This window comes from Lonchura striata, chromosome 1A, assembly GCF_050655825.1.
Source record: "Lonchura striata isolate lonStrDom1 chromosome 1A, ASM5065582v1, whole genome shotgun sequence".
In the NCBI taxonomy this organism is placed as follows: Eukaryota; Metazoa; Chordata; class Aves; order Passeriformes; family Estrildidae; genus Lonchura; species Lonchura striata.
The window spans coordinates 72899724-72923600 of record NC_140741.1 but is presented as its reverse complement, the minus strand read 5'-3'; the positions used below and the strand labels follow the sequence as shown (position 1 = coordinate 72923600).

At 49.8% G+C, this 23877-nt stretch overlaps 1 protein-coding gene across 7 annotated transcripts in view; it reads left to right on the top strand.

Moving 5' to 3' along the window:
• Positions 1-22248, top strand: part of PFKFB3 (6-phosphofructo-2-kinase/fructose-2,6-biphosphatase 3) — a 42495-nt gene extending 20247 nt beyond the window's left edge. Inside the window, exons 1-17 of one of the 7 annotated variants that reach the window (XM_085568591.1) lie at positions 2575-3030; positions 7225-7350; positions 7691-7787; positions 7892-7958; positions 8777-8851; positions 9153-9209; positions 10861-10985; positions 11711-11918; positions 12165-12311; positions 12452-12556; positions 13519-13648; positions 13822-13884; positions 14040-14104; positions 15595-15765; positions 16775-16797; positions 18484-18534; positions 19478-22248. In XM_085568591.1, the coding sequence (XP_085424717.1) occupies positions 2952-3030; positions 7225-7350; positions 7691-7787; positions 7892-7958; positions 8777-8851; positions 9153-9209; positions 10861-10985; positions 11711-11918; positions 12165-12311; positions 12452-12556; positions 13519-13648; positions 13822-13884; positions 14040-14104; positions 15595-15765; positions 16775-16797; positions 18484-18534; positions 19478-19484 (1596 nt within the window). In that variant the 5' untranslated portion in view covers positions 2575-2951 and the 3' untranslated portion in view covers positions 19485-22248. Of the gene's footprint in view, positions 1-2408; positions 3031-7224; positions 7351-7690; positions 7788-7891; positions 7959-8776; positions 8852-9152; positions 9210-10860; positions 10986-11710; positions 11919-12164; positions 12312-12451; positions 12557-13518; positions 13649-13821; positions 13885-14039; positions 14105-15594; positions 15766-16774; positions 16798-18483; positions 18539-19477 lie in introns of those variants that run through there. The other 6 variants (XM_031506796.3, XM_021530934.4, XM_077783694.2 and 3 more) reach the window with 6 other exon arrangements.
• The last annotated feature ends 1629 nt before the right edge of the window (positions 22249-23877 follow it).

Below are 23877 nucleotides of genomic sequence, written 5' to 3'. Positions count from 1 at the left end.
TTTTTTTTCTTTTTGCCTGTGAATATTTTTTCCCTGTGTAGGAGAGGGAAAGATTGTGCACTTTTTACTTCATCTTGGCTCCATGTAAGGAATTAATCAAAAATATCTTCCTTCTAAATACGTTATAAAAATACAAGCTGTTACTTCCAGAGGAGGAAAATGCCCTAAGTAAAAAAATATTATTGAACATTTTAGGTATCTGAGATGCTCCTTATCAGGCTTTAAATTCTGAAGCAAAATTTGCTGTATTAAACACCATCAGAGAAGATGCTCCCACCTCTAGAGCTCTTCCCACCCGTGACACATTCCCACATTTCCCTGCCGTGGCAAATTCCCACCCAGAATCCTTCCAAAGAAACCCCTCCAGGCCAGGTGGGACCAGGGGGTTTCAGCACCTGCGTGTTTGGGGTTTGGGTGTCGTCACAGGAATTCTCAGGGTGGTGCCAACCCCTCTGTGCTGCAAACAGAGGCTGTGTGGGGATGTCAGCATTGCTGGGGTGCAGTTGGTAGCCTAATTTAGAGTGGAAACGTAACTTGCAGGAACCTGGTGGGTGGATTGAGTGGATTATTAAATTTAATAAATTAATAAAATAATGCGAATATAATAATAATAATGAAAAATATAATAATAATGAAAAATATAATAATAATGAAAAATGTAGTAATAATAATGAAAATATAATACAATACAATACAATACAGTAATATACTATACTATACTATACTATACTATACTATACAATACTATAATATAATATAATATAATATAATATAATATAATATAATATAATATAATATAATATAATATAATATAATAATACAATAATATATATTGTATATGAACATGACATTAAGAACAATTAAATTAATAGTAAAATGATAAAATAATAAAACATAAAATAATTATATGAAAACATTAAATAATAAATAATGAAACGGGATTGTTACATTAAAATAATATTAAAATTTTAAAATATCGACTAAAAAATTAGGGTTACGCGCCCGTTTGCGAGCAGGGAGGCCCCGGCGGCTCCCGGCGCGCCCGGGCGCGGAGCGGAGCGGGGCGGAGCGGCCGCGGGCGGAGGCGGAGCCGCCGCATCCCGAGCATCCCCCCCGGGGGAGGCGGCTCCGCACCGCATGTGCGACGTGAGCGACGTGCGGGAGCGCCGGGCCGGCATCCCCCGGCCCCGGGACCCCCGGCATCCCCCGGCCCCGGGACCCCCGGCATCCCCCGGCCCCCGGCATCCCCCGGCCCCGGGACCCCCGGCATCCCCCGGGACCCCCGGCATCCCCCGGGACCCCCGGCATCCCCCGGCATCCCCCGGTATCCCCCGGGACCCGGGACCCCCGGCATCCCCCGGCATCCCCCGGGACCCGGGACCCCCGGCATCCCCCGGTATCCCCCGGGACCCGGGACCCCCGGCATCCCCCGGCATCCCCCGGGACCCGGGACCCCCGGCATCCCCCGGCATCCCCCGGGACCCGGGACCCCCGGCATCCCCCGGCATCCCCCGGCCCGCAGGACCCCCGGCATCCCCCGGCATCCCCCGGCCCCCGGCATCCCCCGGCATCCCCCGGCCCGCAGGACCCCCGGCATCCCCCGGCCCCCGGGACCCCCCGAACCCGCTGAGCGCGGAGTGAGGGGCGCAAGGGGCGCGCCGGCGGAGCCCCCCCCCCATCCCACCGCTGTTGCACTTAGTGTTCCTTTCTCTTTTTTTCCTCCCTCTATTTTTATTTTTTAAAATAGCTTTTATTTTATTTGTCTCTCGTTTAATTTTTGATTTTATTTTTTATTTTATTTAACTTTATTCCCAATTTTTTAAAAGCTTATTTCTTTTCCCCTTCTTACCTTCTCCTCTATTCCCTATTTTATTTTCTTAATTAATTTAAATTATTTTTTCTCTTTACACCTTTTATTCCTTTTGCTAAAAGTATTTTTTAGAAGTTATTTATAATCGAGTTTTCATGTTCCTTTTATCTAAAAAAAAAAAATCCTCATCATTTTGCATAATTTTCCGTCGCTGATTGAAAAGACGCGAGGAGTGAAACAGAGCGTTTATTTATCCAATTTAACCATGGATATTTTAGTCGGGGGTCCCCTGCGCACCCCAAATTCCCGCTGTGGGGGCGGGGTCGGTGTCGCGCTCCCCCCGCGGAACAAAGCGCGGCCTTTGTCCGCGCTGCAGTGCGGGCCGCGGCCGCCAGGGGGCGGCAGGGGCCGCGCCGGCATCCCCCCTTCATCCTCCTCCTTCATCCTCCTCCCCCTTCATCCTCCCCCTTCATCCTCCTCCCCCTTCATCCTCCTCCCCCTTCATCCTCCTCCCCCTTCATCCTCCTCCTCCTCCTCCTCCTCCGGCCCGGCCCCGTCCCGCCCCGCCCCGGGGCGGTCCCGGCCTGTCGGGATAGAAATAGGCGGCGCGGCGGCTGCCGGCACATCGTGAGCGGAGCCGAGCCGAGTCGAGCAGCGGCCAGCGCTGTAGTACCGCTCCTTCCCCGGCTGCCTCGCGTGGAGATTCTCCTGCATTTCTGGTTATTTTTTTTTTTCCCCAATTTAAGAGGGAAGATACTTTTAAAATTTTTTATATATATATATATCGATTTTTTTTTTCCACGCCGTGGTTCGCAGCGGGGCTCGCCCTCGCTCCCTCTCAGCGCGCAGCGGCTGCGCTGGGGCCGTTCCTGCCCGGCTTTGTGCCCTGCAGACCCGGCCCTCCTCTTCCTCCTCCTCCCCCTCCTGCCGCAAAACCTTCACGAGGTTCGCAGCAGCATCCGAAAGCGCCGCAGCCGCTCGCCCAAACCACCGACTGCAACAAAAGCCCTTTTTATTATCTATTTTTTTATCATATATTTCCCCCACTCCTTCCCCCCCTCCCCCTTTTTTTATTTCTCCTCCTCCCTCCCGCGAACGCATCAAGGTGGACGCGGAGCGCAAAAAGACCTTTGTTTTAAAGATGCCCATGGAGCTGACGCAAAGCCGCATCCAGAAGATTTGGCTTCCCAATGACAACCGCCCGGCGCTGCCCCGCCGCTGTGAGTACGGGCACGGCAGCATCCCGGCGGGATGGGGATCGGGATGGAGCCGCGGGCTGGGTGGGAAGCTCTCCCTTCTCTCCGCGCAGCATCCCCGCCGTGCCCCAGCATCCCGGCGGTGCCCGCATCCCAGCCGCTGCCATCCCAGGCGACAGCCGGCTGCTGTCGCACGGCGCCGCGACACGCCTGGCCCCGTTTCCACTCTGCGCTGCCAGCCCTGGGATGCAGAGGGAAGGGAGCAGGTTGTGCGCCTCGCCCCGCCGGTGCCAGCTCAGCTGGGAATTTTTACAGTGTCCAGCGGCTCGCCCGGGGATTTGTTAATGGTGGAATCGTGAATGGTTGGGGTTGGAAGGGGCCGTACAGATAATCTCGTTCCGCAATCCTCCTGCCATGTGACAGGGCACCTTCCACTAGATCAGGTTGCTCCAAATCCTGTCCAATGAGTGTGTTAATTTTTTTATTTTTTTGAGGACTAGGGCAATGTATTTAGGGGTAAAAAGCCTCAAACAAGCATCAGCTGTTTGCACTTTGCTATTTAACCCTGTGGGGAAGAGGAGGCAGGTGGAGGAGGAGGCAGAAATTAGCGCTCAAACTTCTGCAGTGGTTTCCCCTTATCTCTGAACCTCGGAATATAAAAATGTTTGGGTCCTTCCGGTGTTGCTATAAACCAAATCTTAAATCGTGAGCCGATCTGAAAGCTCAGGAAGCGGCTCCTTAAGTCACCCACCAGCTACAGGGACAGCCTGCCAGCTGTGCGATTCCTGACTGAACGAGCGGCGCAGGAATGCGCGGAGCCGGGATGGAGGGGGTGGCACTGCAGCCTGCCGAGGGATGGAAGTGGCTTGGGTGAATCAGTCTTTCCGCTGCTTGCCTTCATCAGGCGCTTCAAGTCGCATCCGATGTTTATTTACCTTGGCTGGAAAGTTTCTCCTAAATAGTAATAATAATATTTTAAAAAGTAGGTATCCTATGAACTTGCCAGATGCTGTTGCCCCCGGTTGTGGGTCAGGCACCCTGGAGCAGATGTTGGGATGCGCAGCCTGTGCCTGGCAAGGGCAGCCCTGCGGCGGCAGCTGCCGAGGAAATGGATTTCAGCAACAGGCTGCACATCTGGGTAGCCAAGGGGCTTTGCTTAGAGTGGGGTAAAACGTCTCCCGGCTTAATGCTTTGCACGTGTGTCTCTGTGGCTGGATTTTTCTCAAGGACTGGCACCTCTGAAAGAACTCCCTTGTGCATGCAGTGGTTTTTTGCCACTTCGTTCGCCTGGTTTCTCAGAGAGAGCTCCTTTTGGCAGCGGGAAAAACTTAACATATTTGATATATTATGGCACCGAGGGGCTTATTAATAACATAATGTGGCTTGTAATTATCTTTTCTTGGGGTGGGAGCGAGCCACGCTGTTCAATGTGAGAAGAGTTTTTTTTTTTAGCTTAGTCTTTTTTTAACTCGAGGTATTTTAAACGCGAGGTGCTATTCATTCCTCAGCAGCAACAAAAGAGCGAGGGCTGCAAAGCTGGGTGGGAAGGGAGGAATAACGGGGACCGCTTCCAGCGCGATGCCCGGAGGGAGCGGGCGCATCCCTGGGAGCATCCTTTGGAGGATGCGAAATCTCCCATCCCGGGTGTGCAATAACGAGTCCGGCTGTGTGGTGGCCGGTCCAGGGGAGGCTGCAGCCATGCCTTGGGCTGCCCTTTTGCCGGCGATCCATTAAATTGCTGTCACGCCGCACGTCTCTCACGTAGGGGCTGGGAAAGTCGATCCATCGAAGGCGCTGGGCAGAGCCAGCGAGGGGAGGGGATGCTCCGGGAGGGAAAGGGCTGCCACCGCCTCTCTCCATCCATCCCATCGCTGCTTTTTCCCGTGCCTGCGGCTCGCTGGCTGCGGAGCACACGCCGCGGGTGTTGGCATCCATCGCAGGACCGCGCATCCCTGGAGGTGTTGGAATTGCAGCGGGAAGAAGCTGGGCAAAGGGCAATAGGACTAACAGAACGTGGAGCAGTTTGGGCTTGTGGGAGGTTTTGGGGAATACTTAGGGAGGAGACAGTAAAAATGCCCGAAGTGGGGAGCTGGCTGTTTTATCCGACTTTTTATGGAAGCAAATTTTCTTCCCTTTTGGGCTGGGTGGGGTGGTTTGTTTTGTTTTGTTTTTCCTTTTACCCGCTGGTGAAGCTGACTTTCTGGCAAATAGCAAAAGCGATAAGCTCCTTTTAAATACCCTCTGAAAATCATCCCTGGCCTTGACTTACCTGGCTAGATGTCGATAAGGAGTAATGAATATGTATTGAAATCCCTGATGGCTTCCCAGCAGTGGTGAAAAGAAATGATGAATGAGGCCTTTGTGAAAGACTGGGAGCAAAACACTGGGTTCTGTTTCATCCCTGATGCAAAGTTTCCCTGGGACTTTTGCTTTGGGCTCAGACTCCTGATGAAATGTTGCTCACTGATGCCATGGTGCTTTGGGAGGTGCTTCACAGGTGCTGTTCCATTGTGCAAGGGCAGTAAAAATTGGGAGATTGCTGAATTAGAGGTGTTTAACTCTTGCAGCAGCCTTTGGAGGTGACATGTGTGTGCCCACACAGTGCCAGCCCTGGGGCTGTCACAGCTGTCTGGAGCCACAGGGACATGAACAGTACCCAGCATTGTCCCTTTACTCTTGGAGTGTTTATTAATGGCCCTAAATCCTCTTGGCTCTACTCTTTGAGATCCTTTGTCCACACTGGCAGGTAGGGAAAGGAAAAGTTTCCTTATTCAGGTATTATTCCTTCCTCCTCCCTTTATCTAATAAGCGTGTGGGTGTTGTGTAAAACAGGCTTGCACCCATAACTTGGATGAGGATGTGACATTGTTGGAGTGGGGAAAAGTATTTTTCTTGGTGTGTTGCACAGCTCCCTTGTGCCCCAGCACAGAAAATTGGCACTTGCTGCCAACATTTTTGGGAGCTGCCCTGGGGTTTTGAAATGCAGCACTGGGTGTGGGGGCAGGTTGCACAAAGGGAGTGAGTGTGAGGGAAACCCCAGCCAGGGGAATGAAACAAAAAAAAAAAACAAAAAAACACCAAACATATTTTAGGTAGTTTTTAATCCTTGCCTGCTGAGTTTGCTTTGGTAAGAAACTTAGGAAGATGATGGGTAGCTCTTCTCTGTCATCTGGGTACCACTGCCATGAATCTTCCTTGGTTTCTCCAGCTGCTGGATTTATTTATTTTCTTAGAAGGGGAAGGTAATCCCATGTGCTTTGCATGTTCTGTGGGCACCTCTCAGCTTGTTTGGCCTTTCTAGATCCACGTTGACAAAAACCTACCCCAGCCATCCCTGGGAGCCCCTGGCATCCCTGGTCCCACCTTCAGGCAGCTGTGACAGGCAAGCAGAGCTCTCCACCCAGGCCATAATTAAGCTGGGTTTTATGGCTCTGCCACCAGCCACTCACTCCCTGCATTCCTTTCCTCTGAGGTCTCTGTGCTCACCGGGTGGATGCAAGGGTGGGTGAGAAATCCCCTGCAGGGTCCCATCTGTCCTGCAAATGCTGCCTCTGGGTTTTCTTTCCAGCTGTTTGACATGGACCCTCTTCACAAAAAAAAAACCAACCAAAAACCAAAAATAAAAAAAAAAAAAAACAAAAAACCCAAAAAAACCCACAAAACCCAGCTAGGGTTTATGAAGAAAAAAGGATAAACCACTTGGATGTCTGCTTTTAAATGCTGCTAGTTCTGTGCTTCTCTTACCTTGTTTGTCGTGAGAAAATCCAGTTAGCTGGCTGTGTGTCGGCTAGGAATCCAGTCAGAGATTTTGGGAGATGCTTTCTGTGGGTGAAGAGCTTGGACCAGACCTGGTATTTCAGCACAGGCACTGCTGCAGGGATGAGTCCAAAGTCCTTGGCTATCCTTGAGCTTTTGATGGAATTACCAAGCCATTGGAATGTGAAGTTGTGCTTGCCTTGATTTTAAATTTTATTTTTTAAATTATGGTTTATTTTGGTTGCAAATGAAGAAACTGAGGCGCAGAGGCTCTCCAGGGAGCCTGGACCAGCTGCTGGCTCCTTGCCTGTTTTGCACACCCATCAGGATGTTCTTGCTGTGGCTTTCAAGTTTCCTCCAGCTGCTGAAGGACTTGGAAGGAGTCCAGATTAAAAACAAGTTACTTGTAGGGTCGATGCAGGATAAGATGAAGAATTAACAGTTTCTCTTTTTTTCTTGCAGCCTGTGGGCCTCAGCTTGCCAATTCCCCCACTGTGATAGTCATGGTTGGCCTCCCAGCCCGTGGCAAGACCTACATCTCCAAGAAGCTGACTCGCTACCTCAACTGGATCGGTGTCCCCACAAAAGGTAACGCTTGCACTGCCTGCCTTACCTGGGGAAAGCAGGAGGTCTGGTCCTCAGGAATTCTTCTAGATCAGTGCCTTGGGAGCTGAGAGGCAGTGGGGGATGTTTCCAAGATCCCACAGGCCACATATCTTGTCTTTTCACATCCTCATGCAGCCAGATTCTCCTTCACTTTGAAGACCAAGGGATGCCCTGAGGATGTAATTTCTTGTCCCCAGCTTGCCGAAACTGCACAACTGAGTCATGCCCCTCATTTTGATACCTGCAGAAGCTGCACAATTGAGTCATGTCCCTCATTTTGATGGTTTTTGTTTTTTTTTTTTTTTTTGCTTTCCCCACCTAGTTTTCAACGTTGGGGAGTATCGCCGCGAGGCCGTGAAGCATTACAGCTCCTATGACTTCTTCCGGCCTGACAACGAGGAAGCCATGAAAGTCAGGAGGTGAGAGTGGGTTCCGAGAGCTCAAACCCGAATCTGTACTGGGCTTGGTAACTCCAGGGTGGCCACCACACCCAGAGGACGTCAGGGTGTCCCCTCCTTTGCAGGCAATGTGCCATGGCTGCCCTGCGGGATGTGAAGCTGTACCTGACGGAGGAGGCCGGGCAGATCGCGGTGAGCTCCCAGAGCGTGAGAGCCCCGGGCTTGGTCGGGGGTCTGGTGTGGTGGAAAAGTCTCCTCCAACCCGAGCTTCCAAAGAAAAACTCCACAGCCTCTTGTTGTTCAGTCTCAAGGCAGTTTATTGCAAGTTATCTAAAAGATTTTCTTCTCTGGCTGCGGCTGTTTGGTCAGCGGCTCAGGCAGAGGCACACACACACACTGACATCCTCTGTCTGTTGTCTTCTTCTCTCCCCACACCCAGGGCTGCTGCTATCTTTTATATGATATATTACGTATTATATGTTTACAGTTTATCCCCAATACCTATGTTGCAAAGTGCTTTTCTACTCTAAACCAATCCACAAATGCCAGCATCACCAAGACATGGAGGCAAGGAAGAAGGAGGAAGAACAGGATCAGCCCACTTTCCTCCATCTTAGAACTTCTGAGCCCCATGTACAAAGTAAAAGCCCCCCTGTACAGGTGCTAAAGCCCCCCTGTACCATACTAAAAAAATTTTCACTCTGTCTTGTAACTACTTCTACTATACTCTCTAACCCTTTGTGACTGCTTGTTCCTCCTTCAAAGTTGGTAACTCATTCCATGGCTCAAACCCAAAATCACAGCTGTTTCCAGCTGCCTGCCAGGGTCTAAAATGCTTCTGACCAAGGCCTGGAACCTCTAAAAATGTCTGAGAGACATTTTGAGTTCCAACACCAGAGGTGCTCTGAGCTTTGGCAGCCCCAAAGGTTCTCTGCAGTCCCTTCTCTGAGGAGGGGCTCTCTGGACAACCAGGCTTTTGTGGTGCTAATTGAGATCTTTTGCTTTCAAAGGTTTTTGATGCCACCAATACCACACGGGAGAGGAGAGATATGATCCTGAACTTTGCCAAAGAGAACGGGTTCAAGGTGGGTGCCATGGGGCTGATGCCTGCATTGTGAAGTCCATGCAGTGCAGAGTTGGTCTGTCTTCCCTCACTCATGTGTTATCCTCATGCTGCTCCTGTGTGAGGGAGATTTCACTGCTGGGTTTGATTTTAAAAAAACTCTTCCTTCATTCCCTGTACTGAGCCATGGGGAGGGAGAGGATGGGAGCAGGGCAGAGGGAGAGCTCTGGTCAAGCAGGGAGGAGGTTGGGTTGAGCAAGGAGCTGGCTGGATGTTACAAACCTTGCTGGTGGCTTTCAGCTGAGCTTTGCTTTGCTTCACAGGTGTTCTTCATTGAATCTGTCTGCAATGATCCCAACGTAGTTGCCACCAACGTTATGGTAAGTGTGGAAGTGTCCTGCTTTTGCTTTCCCTCCATAGAGAGGCAGGAATGGCATCACCTTCACGAGCTCTGATCTTTATGGTGGGCTTCAAATACCCTGGTATCTGCTGGAGGGGCAGCACAGCATGGCACTGGCAATCCAGGAGGTTCCTGGAATGTGTTGGTGACTTCCTTCTCCAAGGGACAGCACCTCTCCTTGTTTGCTCTCTGTTGCACCTTTCTGTCACCAATAAGGAGGGGCTGGTGAGGAATGTGAAGCTCCAGGGCAGCCTGTGCTGCAGTAGCTCTGACCTGAAATGTCAGAAGAGCTGATTTTGGCCTGGAGTAGTGTGGGATAAAAAACCCAGGAGGGAAGAGGGGCCCAAGAAAACTGGTACATGGTGAAGGATCTTCTCCAAGTTCAGCTGTGATGCATTCCCAGCAAAGGAGCAGCCATCAAAAATGCCAGGATGAACAAGGAGCTCCTGGATGAACCCCAACACTAAAAGGAAGCCTACAGAGAGAGGATGGAAGCAAGGACAGGCAGCCTGGGAGGAATACAGACATTGTCTGAGCAGCCAGGAATTGGGCTAGGAAAAACAAAAACCTGACAGAACTGGGGGACTCACATCAGTGTTTGGGAAGATAATGGAGCAGATCGTCCTGGAAACTCTGCTGAGGCACATGGAAGATAAAAAGTGGTTGTTGACAGCCAATGTGGCTTCACTGGAGGCAAATTGTGCTGCCAGCCAGGGGCTGAAGAGTGTCTTTTGCTCCTGCTGGGAGCTGTTATCCCAGTGACCAACTAACTGGGAGGTTGCATACAGCCTTTTCAACAACAAAATGCTCAGTTGACTAGTTTGTTTTTTTTTTTCCCCAAGCTGGATTTTTTTTTTTTTTGGAGGATTTTAATCCCTTTATTTGGAAACTAATGCTTGAAGGGGGAGAAAATCAGCTCCTAGCTGAGCATGGGATTTTGCTGCACAGGGAACTGCAGATGAATGGTGCTCTTAGTGCTGGGATCAGTGTGGAAAATACACCCCAGGCCTGAGATGTTGCCACATGTGTTGATCCATTGTGTTATCCTGTTGGTTTCAGGAAGTTCCCAATGTGTAATGTTGCTGTTCAACCCCAAATCTTCAGGAAGAACAGCCTGTTAGATCAGTTCAGGCAGGATGTAGTCTGTAGGGGTTGTGGGTATTCACACTGCCTGTTTCTAGTGTCTTTCAGCCCAACAGCTTGCAGCAAATAATGCACAGAAAGAGGTTGAATGTTGCTGTCCTGCTGCTGAGCTGGGATAAGCATCTTGCCTATGTTCATGCACTTCCCTTTCTCAGCTTGAATTTGAACCTGATGAGGTTTTTTTTAGCCATTAGGAAGCTAAGTTTTCCTGCTGTTGGGTGGTAGAGTGCTAGCCCATCTCTTGGGAGAAAGGGAGTGGACTGTCTGTGCTAATCAGGCAATGGTTGATACCAAATTCTCCCACCTGATGCTTGGTTTTGGGTCTAATTCGCTACTTTTCTGCTCTGTGAGTGATGACTATAAAGCAGTCATCACTTAGATTCAACTGATCACTGGATTTGGCAGGACTTGGAAATTCCAGATTAGCATTGTCTGGCTTGGAAAGCTTCCTAACCTCTCCTTGTGGCATGTTTTTTTTTCTGTTGCAGGAAGTCAAATTGTCCAGCCCAGATTACCGGGACTGTAATTCCACTGATGCCATGGAGGATTTCATGAAGAGGATCAATTGTTACCAAGCCAGCTACCAGCCCCTCGACCCTGATGACTATGACAGGTAGAAGACCTTGACTCTGAGCTGCCTTGAGCACCTGCCCTCTCCCAGGAGAAGAGCAGTGAAGGGTGGAGCTGTATTCACTTTGTCTTCAAATGCCTGACTGTGCTAGAATGATTTATGGCCAGGCCTCACCTTGAATTCAGGCCTTTTATAGGAAAATGCTGGTTTCCCCAGGCCCTGTGCCAGGGAAATGGGCACTGATGCCTTCCCAAGCTCTTCTGGGTTCAGATGAGCTGTTTTCAACCTTGTTCTGCAGGTCTAAATACAAAGGCTTTGGGAAAGCACTTGAGTTTGAGTGGTTGAGTTGCTTTTTTTCCATTGTCCCAGTTAAAGGAAGGGACTGCTTGGCTCAAACCACAGGATTGAGCAAGCCTTGTGGCTTCTGCCTGGTGGCTGTGTGCCTTGGAAGAGTTTTGCTGTCCTGCCTGACTCTGCAGGCACCTCCCAGCCCTTTCCACTGCTCACAAACACTTCTGTGTGCCCTGTGTGGATTGTCCCTGTCCTGGGGAGGAGCATGTTCCCTGTTAGTCCTGTTTAATCCTCTTTACTGCTGCAAGAGGAGGGGGGGCGATTACACTGCTGCTATTCAGCTCTCCATGAATCCCCACTACCTGTTGGCTCCCTGCTGAAAATAGCCTGCAGGAAATCCTTTGAGCTGGGTGATTACATGGACAGAGATAACTCACGGGGCTGCTTTGGAGAATGACATCTCTGTCTGTCCCCAGGGAACTTTCTCTCATCAAAGTCATCGACGTGGGCCGGCGGTTCCTGGTCAACAGGGTTCAGGATCACATCCAGAGCAGGATTGTTTATTACCTGATGAACATCCACGTCCAGCCCCGCACCATTTACCTCTGCCGGCACGGGGAGAGCGAGTTCAACCTGAAGGGCAGGATTGGAGGGGACTCTGGCCTCTCCAACAGGGGCAAGAAGGTGAGGGAGGAGGAAAATGTCCCCCTCTGGCTTCCAGGAGTGATGTGGCTGTAGTAGGTGCTGTGCCTGAGCTGCTGAGGGTCCATCCTGCAGATCAGTGAATGTGTGGCTGCCCTTCCCCTGAGCACAAGGCTGACCTTTCTGCCTGGGAAGAAAAGCCCATTGGGAAGCTGTGGACCAGGAATCAACCTTTTTTTTTTTTTTTTTTTTTTTTTTTTTTTTTTTTTTTTTCCTTATGTCCCACAGTTTGCAGTGGCCCTGAACAAATTCGTGGAAGAGCAGAACCTGAAGGACCTCAAAATTTGGACCAGCCAGCTAAAGAGGACAATCCAAACAGCAGAAGCTCTCCAGCTGCCCTATGAGCAGTGGAAAGCACTCAACGAAATCGATGCTGTGAGTATCTGTGCAGCCACAGCAGCTGCATGGGGCTGGTTGGTGCTGAACAAGAGAAAGTGAGGTTTTGTCTGGTGGCTGTGTTGATGTTGTTTGACTTGGGCATGTCCAGTAACCTCATGCTTGTCCTGCCCTGGCAGGGGGTGTGTGAAGAAATGACCTATGAAGAAATCAGGGAGCAGCATCCAGAGGAATTTGCCCTGCGGGATCAGGATAAATATTACTACCGTTATCCTTCTGGGGAGGTAGGTCTGCAGAGACACAAAACTTACTTTAAATGTGGCCTTTTTTTCCTCATTCTGTCCTCTACTCTTGAGCAGAGGAGCAGTGGGAGCTCCAAGAAACTAGAATTAAAAGAGAGCGGGGCTCATGTTTACTTCTGCCCCGAGGTCTTGTGAAATCTTGGCATATGAAGATCTCAATAAGAAATATATCACTTAACAAACAGTCCCACTGACTTTATAGCAAATTAGTAGGGAAAGGTCTCTGGAGGTTTCTAGTCCAACCATGGTTATATCTGCTCACAGTTTTGTGCTGCCCTAATTTTCTTTCCTTTCATTTCCAAAAAAAGTAATTTTCACCTTGTTCTCAGTATCATTCCCTAAGGGCTGATGGTAATATCTCTGTTCCTGGCAGTCTGCTTTCAGGGTGTGACACAATGAGGTGGGAATTCGCCTCAGTTCTGGATGATACTTTTAGGCTGTGAATTGAGCTAATTATCCCCAAATTGAAAGTCATGCCCATAGACATATCAGAAAAATCTCTGGAGATGGTCTCATGACCCTGTATCTGGCAGAAGAATATATGGGGAGTTCAGACACCAACTCTGGGTGTCTGGGGCTCCTTCTGCATGCCTGTCATGGTTTTTATGAGGCCCTTCAAAACCCTGGGGTTTCTCAGGTTGCTCCAGACTTCTCAGAACTTGGAAATCCTGTACCAAATCAAATATCAAGATGGTGGAGAGGCTCTATCTTCAAAGCCCTTGTTGCTTACATTAATTCTCCAGGCCTGAGCTGTGATTCACTGAGATGTGAATGGCTCCTTCTACAGGAGTCCCAGAGTAGCATGGGGATGAGGATTTATTTGTTTTTAGCAGTTTGTTGGCTTACTCAGAGGCATGAAACTGGGATGTGTACCAAGATGACTGTTTCTTTGGGATGCTCATTGCATTGATTCCATGCCTCATCTCCCTTCCCTTCTTTCCCAGTCCTACCAAGACTTGGTGCAGCGCCTGGAGCCAGTCATCATGGAGCTGGAGAGGCAAGAGAATGTCCTTGTCATCTGCCACCAGGCTGTCATGCGCTGCCTCCTGGCCTATTTCCTGGACAAGAGTGCAGGTGAGCTCCCTGCTCTGGGAGAGGCTTGGCCCTGCTGGAGGAGGGATGCTCTTACAGCTCTGGGGAGACTCTTCACATCGTGGAGAGTGCATCTCTTTGGTGTGGGATGAAGGTGTCTGAGCCTGCCTCTGGAGAGGAGGTGGGCTAACCCTCCTGCTTTGCTGTCTCTGCAGATGAAATGCCCTACCTGAAATGTCCCTTGCACACAGTGTTGAAGCTGACCCCCGTAGCCTATGGTGAGTGAGACCTTCCTAAACATGCCAGGGGGGTTGACTTGTACCTCCTCCTGAATCCAGGCTGTCTGGGAGAAAGCAGGGATCTGTGGTGGGGCACTTGATAACCTCCTGTGCCTGCTGGGCTTGCTGATCTGTCTCTGTGCTCCTTCCTGCAGGCTGCCGGGTGGAATCCATCTCGCTCAACATTGAAGCAGTCAACACCCACAGAGATCGGCCAGAGGTGAGTGTTGCTTTTCCCTGGAGCTGTCCTGTGGTGTCCCCCTCCAGTCCCCTGTGGTCAGCTGGCAGTGGGAACTGCCCAGTCGTACCTGGGGTGGTGGGCATGGGGAGATTGCTCAGCTGGGTGCTTGGAAGTGCTGCTGGAAGACCGGGACCATCAGATGTGTTCTTGCTCTCCAAAGTCATAGCCAGTTGAGGGTTTTCCAAGGAAAAAAGATTTGCATGTTTCTGCTTTCCCAGTGTGTTTGCCCAGGGAAAACTCCTCCCTGGTCTCTGACTTTCACCTGCATGGTTATCCACTCACCCAAGCAGGAAGTGGAGCTGTGGATGGAGAAGGTGACTTCTCCCAGGTCTCCCAGCTGGCTGGCAGAGCCTGGGCTCAATGCTTGCCCTCCATCTGCCTCTGAGGGTCTTTTTTCCTGGTATGCCCATGGATCTCTGTCATTCTGCAGGGTGGGAGGTGGCAGTGCTGGGCTGGGGATGCTCTGTGGAGGAGACCACTCGTGTGGAGAGGTTTCTGTAGGGTTGGGTCTGTGTGCCAAATGCTCCACTGGAGCTCAGAGGCCAGAACAAGAGGATGCTAAACTCTGTGTCAGGGCTGGGCAGCCACTCAGAGTGGGCCACAGGGAGCCTGGCACCACCCATGTCCCAAGATGCTGGGACATTTCCAACTTGTGCTCAGTGCTGGAGCCCAAAGTGATGCTGAACAGTCGGGGCTGTCCCCTTTTGCCCCACATCTCCTTTCCTTTGCTTCCCCTGTCAGGTGGCAGCAGCTGAGCTGCCTGTCCCCCCCCTGCAGCTGTGGGGGGAAGCCAGCCCTTCCCCCTGCCTGGGGCCACTGATGCCCTGCCTTGCCACCCTCTCTGGGGATGGCAGCAAGGGCAGGGTGAGACACGTGCCAGGTGCTTGGGTGCCCCTGCTCAGCTTTGCCTCCATCCCCCCTCGCTTGAGTTGGAGCTTGGCCTGGTGCCGACCCTTGCTGGCTGCTCTGCTCTCATTTCCCAAATCTTCCTGACCAGCCTGGGCTGCCTCATCTTCCCTCTTCTTGCTTTCACTCCTCTGGGTGGAGGGCCCAGCTTCGAGGAGGAGACCAGTGGGTACCTCTGTGTCCTGCAGAGTCACAGCTTGGTTGCTGCTGGGTGTGTTTAGCTACCTGTGGTTACTTTTTTTTTTTGTCAGCTGAGATGCAGATGAGAAAATCTGTCTCATGTCTGAGTGCAGACATTTTTTTTCTCCCTTCCCCTCCTGTGCTCTTAAGCATTTTGTATCAGGGGTTTCTTTTTTGTGCCCAGAGACTTTCGGTGCATCCTTTGCTCATTTACAGTGACTGTGGGGAAAAGCAGAGGCCACTTTAAGACAACAAAAAAAGAAAACCAAAGCAACTTGCTTCTTTTTTTTTTTCCTTTATAACTGTCGCCTTCTTCCTTTTTCTTTTATTTTGCTTTATTTTTTTGTATTTACTTTTATTTTCTTTGTCTCACTTTAATTTAGGAAGCAAAGAAGGGACCTAACCCGCTCATGAGACGTAATAGCGTTACCCCTCTAGCAAGCCCAGAGCCCACCAAAAAACCTCGCATCAACAGCTTTGAGGAGCATGTGGCTGTTTCTTCTGCCCTGCCAGGCTGTGTTCCTCAGGAAGTGCCCACGCAGATGCCGGGACAAGTTAGTTGAACTCTTCTTTTTTTTTTTTTTTTTTTTCTCCTTTTTATTCTTTTTTTTTTTGTTGTTCTCGTTGTTTTATTGTTTGTTGTCCTCCTGTCACTCCTGAAGCTGAGGAAGCTGCTTGCACTTGTTGTAACCTGTGCTGCTGTCTGAGATGCATCTTCCTCCCATGGCTGCTGTCCCTCCCTGCCTTGGATCACTGTTGATCCTCTCTTGGGTTTTGAGAGCATCATCAACTTCCACCAAGCTCTAGGCTGCATTAATGTAGTGCCTTCACCATCCAGCATCAACCTTCTGAGGGGTCTCCTCCCTGGAGTGAGTGGGAACAAAGGGCTGGTGCCTTCCCTCTGTTGTAGACCTGGGCATGGCAGTAAATCAAAATGCTCTTGTGCTTCTCTGAAGGAGGAGCTGCTGCCAAGACTCATCTTTGGCTGGAAGGGTCTCCTTCATCCTGAAGCTGCAGGCAAAATGGACCCAAATTGAGTAGAATGTTCTTGGTGTGGTGAACCTGGGTGAAACCCTGTGGGGTGCCATGGTGCTCATGTGTCTTCTCCTCTTTCACCCACCCATGAAGGGACACAGAAAGAGAGGCCTTGCTTGCTGCTCACTTTGCCAGGCACAAACCCCTCTCCTAAGCTCACTAAGGAATCCTATATAATCTATAGGAGCCTTTGCTATGCTGCCCTTCCCACCAGCTGTTGGATCTCGCTGTCTTGCCCAGCCCCTCTCCCTGTTGTCTGTGTTGGTGTGATGTCCCCCTCCTTGCCCAGATCCTGGGCAGGTTAGGAATGGCTCCATGCTCCACCACTGCTCTGCTTGGTTACTGCTTTGCACGAGCCTCCCAGGACAGCTGGGTCTGTCTCAGCTCCCAGGGCTCTGCTTGGGCTGGCTGAGCCTCACAAGAAACCTTTTGGCAGCTCTGGCTGCCCGGTGCCCCTTGCTGCTGTCCTCTGCCTGCTGTGGCTCAGAGTTACTGACACTTCTCTCTGTTCTCTCTGTCTCTCTGCAGCCTTTACTAGGGAAGGCATGTCTGTAAGTACCTTCTTGCCTCTTATTCCTCTTTCCAACCCTTTTTTCCATGTCTCTTGCTATCCTGCTGGGTTGTTCTGTTGTTGCAAAATCCGGACGCGGTGTGGATTTCTTGGAGTTAGTATTTTGCTGGTTTGGGGGAGATTTGTTTTAGGTAAAGAGGAGACTGTGAGTGCTGGTTTGTGTCCTAGCTGGATGGAATGTCCCAGTTTTGTTGTGAAATTAAGCAAATTATGGCTTTCACTCTGATGATGCCTATGGGTGATGCTATTGGATTTTCCTCGAGTTGTCTCCTCTGTGATAGAATGTTGTGCTCTAGGTGAGAGTCCTGGGTGCTCTGTCCTTCCTGAGGGCTCTGAGTGTGAGTGATGGTAGCAGAGAGGTACCTGAGAAGCTTCTGACCTTCTCAGGAACGTGTTTTTTGGAGCTGGATGAGCCTGGGACTAGCCAGCTGCAGTTCTGCAAACCTGGGTTTTGGAAACAGTCAGCCTAGATGTTGTGGGAGGAGTGAATGGAAATTGTCCTTCTCTATCTCTTTTAATAAAGCAAAACATCTTGAGCATTTGCTACTCTAATTATGAATAATCAAGGCTCTGGCAGTTTGGCTTAGGGCTGTTATATCCCAGAGTAACAGGAACAGGACAGCTCCTGGATAAATTTGAAGCCTTTGGACTTTATTAATGCTTCATTGAGTTGAGAGCAGCAGTTCTGTGTTCAGATGTCTTAAAGCCTGGGGAGACTTTGGGCTGAGCTGATACTGGGTAGTGGCCAGGGGGTCTTTTTGCCCTCTGAGGGCCAGCTCAAATCAGCCTGTGAACATCCCTGGCTTGGGTTGTTCTGTGGGCTGAGGATGGAGGGATCTGCTCTAACATGGCCAGGCCAGAGCTCAGCCCTGCTTGCCTGTAGCACCTTTTGAATCTCATATTTCTTCCCCTTTTAAGAGTAAACATTTGTGAGAAAAGGGAATTTAGGACTGTTGCACTTGGGTTGGGTGAGATCACCGTGCTCCTGCAGGAGTGTAGAGGTTGGGTTGCTCAGCATGGCCTGCATGTCTGTGATCCTCCCCTTGCTGCTCGTGGCCACTAAAGCCCCTGGGGAACCCTGATCCTCTTGGGTTGCTCTGAAAGCATTTTAGCTTTTGTCCATCCTTCCCTCCACCGTTTTCACATCTGTATTGTAACACAAGGCACTGCATGCCTTGGTGCTGCCTGGGAACTGGAAACACACTCTGGTGTTGAGTTTGGGAGATGGATGTGTCAGATTTTGCTGAAGCAGGCACTGATGGTTGCCCATGCCAGGTGTAGGCTGGCAGCAGCAAATTTAAAATCTCCAGCTGCTTGGGGGCCTGTCTCCCCTTCCTAGTTTGGGACTTAAAAGCTGCTTTTGTGGGACCCATGGGGACATGCCAAGCCTGAGGCTTGGTGACATTCACACTGCTGTTAGCTCTGGGAGATGGCTGTCTTGTACATCCCCATCCGGGAGGAGCAGGGCACACCTGGAGAGGCTGGGGATGTGGCTGAGTACCTCGGAGTCCTCCTGGCTGTGGGATTGAGCTGACTGGGGGTTGTGGGACTACCTGGCATGATGATTTCTTTTGCTTTTGTTTGCTTTGTGATCCGAGTGCACTTTTGAACAGTCACCTGATTCCCCCCTCCCTTCTTCTTCCCTTCACTTTTCATGCTTAAAAAGAAGACCCGTTTGTCACTTTCTCAAAGTTTTCTCTTTGCTAATATTTCCAAGGTAAATGGCTGTGGTGCATGTGGCTTTTCCCAACCCTCCTCTTGTCTCCTTAGACAACAGAGAGAACAGCTCAGCCTGCTCTGCCTTGTAGCCTGGCTGGGATTCCTGGTGCTTTTAAGAGGCAGCTTAGGTAGTAAAAGCATTAAAAAAACAACAAACAAACAATCTGCCAAAAACCAACCAAACAAAGAAAACAACATAAAAAAGAGAGATTCCTAGCTGTTTCCTAGTCCTTTTTTTCCCCTACCTTGTTTCATGTAGTTCTGTGAGTTGGGAAATGTCCTTGTGGTCCCCTGGGTTTTTAGTGGAGCAGATCTCTCCTGGGGGCTGGTCCTGCTTGTGTGTAGCTGTTTGTCTCTGGTTTTATGGTCCTCACCACGTGCTGGTGGGTACCAGTTGTCATCACTCTGCAACAGGGCTGTGTTTGGAGCGTCTCTTGGGCCCATGAGACCTCATGGAGTGTCACCAGGGGAGTTTTGCTGCTGCTCTACCACTGCTGGCGGGGGTCCTTGGCATGGCCAGCGAGAGCTGCCTGTTCTTGGCATTGCCAAGGATGGACAAACAAAGACCTCGTCCTTGGCAGGCAGGGGGGACGCTGCCCACCCTCAAGGGGAGTGAGAGAGAGATGTTTAATTGTGCTGCTTGAATGAAGACTGTGGCCTCCTATCACCCAGTATTGACCAAAGAAGTGCAGACAGGGTGGGATGGGAGGGTTGCCTTGGGTTCAGCTCAGATTTTAGGGATATCTAAACTCTAACACTGTAATTAAAGCCAGCAATGCTTGAGGAGGGGGTGAGCAGTGAGCCAGCCTCTCCTCGGGTGGGCAGCGTCCTGTGCTTTGTAGTGACCCGTGCGTGGCTTTGTCCCCTTGTTCACGTGCTCCTACAAGATGCTGCTGGGCTGGATCCTGACCCCACCACCTCTCCTCCCCCTCTCGTTGCAGAACATGAACAACTCCCAGAAGCCGTCGTGACTCCGTGGGCACCGCCGTGAGGCCGCCGGCGCCGCCAGCTTCTCATCCCATCGCCATTCCCGAAGCTTGCTCCCAAGGCAGGCCCTCCCTGGGCTGCGCTGCCCGCAGAACCCCGCGCTGCTGAGCGGGAGGGATGCAGGAGGAGCCCAGCTCCATCCCGGGGTCACCACCAGCCCTTCAGGCTGCAGCCTTTGCTCTCCTCTCCGGCATCCTGTTAGGTCGTAGCGAGCTGTAAAGTGCTTCTGTAGCGCACAGGAGTTTAATTTTTCTTCTCTCTCAGTGGTTTTGATCTTCTGTGTAGATGATTGGTACCCATCCGGCTCTGGGTGGGGTGTGTATATATGTGGATGGTGCGGGGTTAGTAGAGAAACGGGGGGAAGGGGGTGGGTAAAGGGGTTTTGCATTTTTTTTTAATTATAATTAATGTTAATGACTTTTGAATAAGCCCTTAACATGCTGTGCTGCAATCCCTCACCCACACTACAGCTGGTCACACACGCCAGCCTGGCTCATGCAGATCTGTGAGCAGCAGGAAAAGCAGCTGTGTGAACTCCTTCACTGCAAGAACTGCTGGGTTTTAATAAAAGAAACCAACCTATTCTTTCACTTTTTTTTAATCAACATACCTTAAAGGGGTTTGCAGAGATTGTAGATCTGCTGCTGAAATTGGTTGAAAGATGCAAGCAGTGCATGAGGAACATGCCAGCAGGGGCTTGAGTGATGCTTTCATCTTGGGGAGCACCCAGGGATGGTCTGAGTTCAGGCATGGGCTGAATTTTGGGGAGGCTGAGCACTATTTGAGGTGCTGTGCTGGTATTTCATCTCCCCTTTCTTCTTTTTCAGATGAAAGTGGAGGTGTTGGGAAGGGTTTGAATCCCTAGGCTTAGATGCATTTTGTAGGTCTCATGGAGGTGGCCAGAGCTCTGGCTGGGTTGCAGGAGTCCCTGTCTTGACTGCAAAGAGGCATAAGAAGGGACAGTTTTGTCTGTATTTTTTTAATTTTATATATACACACACAGATTGTGTGTGTATGTATACGTGTATACTTAGAAACTGCTTGGTTTTTGCACTTTATTTGTGGCAGAAGCATAACTACTTTATTTTTTTTCCTAGTTGTGCCCCTCAACAGGGGAAGCCTGAATACAGGCAACTTTTTATGTTTGTTTTTAATTGTATTTTGCATGCTGGAAAGCTGGGACTACAAAATTATAGTAGTTACAGTGTTTGAGGTGGGGGGAAACAGGGTGAGGACCTGACTGACTCCATCAGCCAACTCCACAAAGATCCCTTGTTGGCAGTCTGTCTTGGGCTGGGAGACAGTTAAAAATGGCAATTAACCACTATTGCTTTGTGCAAAAATCTGTGGAATTTGGATTTTTTTTTAGGGTTTTGGGTTGGGTTTATTTTTTTTTTTTCCTCACCTATATGCAACATCTTCTCCTGCAGCACTAGGCTGGGGAACTGGAGGTGGGCAACCCTTTGGGATTCATCCTTGCCATGCCATTCCTCAGTATCCTGTGTAGGGAGCACCATCCCCAGAGACGGAATGGGAGAGGAGGTTTTGATGGAGAGATGATCTTTCTGTGGGTGTGTGCATGTTGTGGGGGTGGGTTTGGTCTGTTTTTTTCCTTTGGGAAAAGGTGAACCACAGTGCCTCGCGCTCCGGCCTCGCGCTCGGAGCGGCACCGACGGCGGGAGGGCTCCGGGGCCACGCTCAGCCCGTGTCCCACGGGGGTGACAGTCCTGGCAGTGCCCTGCCTGTGTCAGCTTGTGCATATGTGTATCATATATTCCTGTACAGATAAAGAACATCCCCCCGCTACTCTGCTTTATTTCTGTTTTAATAGCCTCATTAAAAGCAGACTTCTCCCTCTGTGCCCTGGGTGGCAGCTACGCTGTTGGTTTCTCTGCCTTTCAGATAAATGAATGTTTTGGGGGAGGCCACTCGCTTTGGCTCTTTGCAGCTTCCTCCTTCGTGGGGAGTTTTTATCTCTCTCCTCCTGCTGCTGCAAAAAGATAAGCCAGCAAATACAAACGTGACGTCTGGCTGCCCCCGAGATCAATCCTGTACACATGTAATTGCACGGATGTTTTGGTGTGTATTTGTGGGTGTATATATATAAATATATATATATTAAAAAAAATTCAGAAAAAAACCCAAAATGGCCCTTATTTTTCATCCTTTAGTAATAATAGATGTCTCAGTAGATCTACAAAACCCTGAAATTAAAACATGGTGTTTTTTCCAGCACTGGGAAAAAATGGCTCTTCTGAGTTCCTCTTGTAGTAGAGAGGTTGGTGGGATGGTGTCAACAACTGCCCGAGAAACTTGCTGTCCATCTTTCTGGTTAACAGAGCCAAGGACTGGGCAGCTGATGCCACAGCCAAGGCAGATTGGGAGAGAGGACATGTCAAACCACACCAATGGTTTCTTCCCCCACCATTTTTTTTCCTCTGGTTTGTTTTCCTTTGTGATACTTGAATTTATTTTTAAATTTTTTTTAAATAGCAAAGCGCTTTTTATTTATTTAATGTATACTGCAAAGCTTGGAGAGAAGGGTGTAGTTGCTTGGGAATACTTTTTTTTTTTTTTTTTGATTTGTGGTATGTTAACTGTTCTGTATATACATCTGGAATAATTGCCTGATATAAAGCTGTGCCAGCTTAAAAACAGGGTATGCCTTTCAGAAATTTGTATATTTTGCAGTTGCTGGACCAATAAAATACCTTGTTGAAATACAGATGTGATCTGGTTCTTCCTTGTCAGAAATCATGCTCTAAGGGTCACCATGTGCCACCCTGTGCTGCCTTACAGGTATATTCCCGTGCCTCATAAATAAAAATTACCATAGAAGAGAGACTGGGTGCTCCATGCCTGGAGGTATTCAAGGCTGAGTTGAAGGGGGGCTTTGGAGAAGGTGTTTTTCAAACCACTCTGTGAATTCCACAAGTGTTAACACCTACTTAGGACAACCAAATGCCCCCCAAGCTCTAAGTGCTCTGTCACTCTTGAGTAGAAAAGTGGTACACTGGGACTTGTCCTGCCTAGATCTAAATCTAGGGTGCAGATTAGGCAGGACTAGGCATTTATTCAAACCTAGTCTAGTTCTTGAAATCAAATATCTGGGTGCTGAGTGAAGGGCTAGACAAGAGCTGTCTCCTGAGATATGGGCTGTCTTTGCCCTGAAGGCAAGGAAACAGCTGCCACCTGCAAGAAAAGTTCCCTGTAAACCTGTGTATGGCTTTTTTTATTAATACATTTAATATCAATTTATTGTTTCAGGGGAAAAAGTGGGAGAAGGCAGTACAAGGTGTAATTTGACATGATTTTTGGCAGCACATTTTGGGTGGATGCCTCTTCTGTGATTAGAGGTTTGTCCCACTGTGGGAGTTGTATCTCTAAAAGCTTGTGGGGAGCTAAAGGGGCCAAAATGTTCATCCCAGCTCAGCTGCGTGGTTTGGCTCCTGCTGGTGATGTGCAGCCCTTGCTCTGCTCTCCCCTGGGCTGGCCCAACCTGTCAGGCCTTGCTTTGGGCCAGAGCTTTTTGGGGTGCACAGGGATTATCTCCCTTCTCCCCGTTGCTCTGTGCTCCAGGCCCTCTCACCGAGGAGGGTGTTCTCTCATTTTAAGTGTGACTGAGTCACCTGCAATAATATTTCCTGGGTGGACATGCTGAGGTGTGACATGGTGGCCATGCTCATTCATCCCTGTGTGCATCCCGAGGGCAGGGAGGACTCGTGCCCTCTGGGAAATCCAGCAACCACAAGATTTTATTTTTTTTTAAGCCATTTTTTTTTATCTCTAGCGACCTGGCTTGTCTCCTTGAACCAGGCAGAGACAAAACACTTGTTTTAGGGCAATGGCTGCAGCCTTGCATTGCCTCCCAGGGAGTCCTGCAGGGGCTCTGATAACTCCTCCAGCCGGGGTGGGCTGAGGTCACACGAAGCCACAACATCAGGGCAGCTCCCCTGCCCTCCCCAGCCATGATAAAACCTTGTCCTTGCGGGGAGAGCACGAGGAGGAAGGTTTTGCCTCCCTGAGAATGGCTTTGGGCAGCATTTCCAAGGCTGCTCTGTAAGAAAATGCCCCCAACCCAAAAATCTCTTCTATTTTCCATGTGCACGATGGGGCTTGTGTCACACCACCCCTAAGTAAGGGAGGGGAATCAGGTGCCAATGGCATCCCAGGCAGCAGCATCCTTTATTTTTCTTCCATGTGATGCATTTTGTCACAGCATCCCAGAGAGGAGAAGCTCCTCGAGGCAGTGCAGCTTTAAATATACTAATGTTTAATGTTATACTCGACAGCAGGAACATTTCCCTGCTCCCAGTCAAGTCCCATTTTTATTTAAAAGAAAAAAAAAGGAATA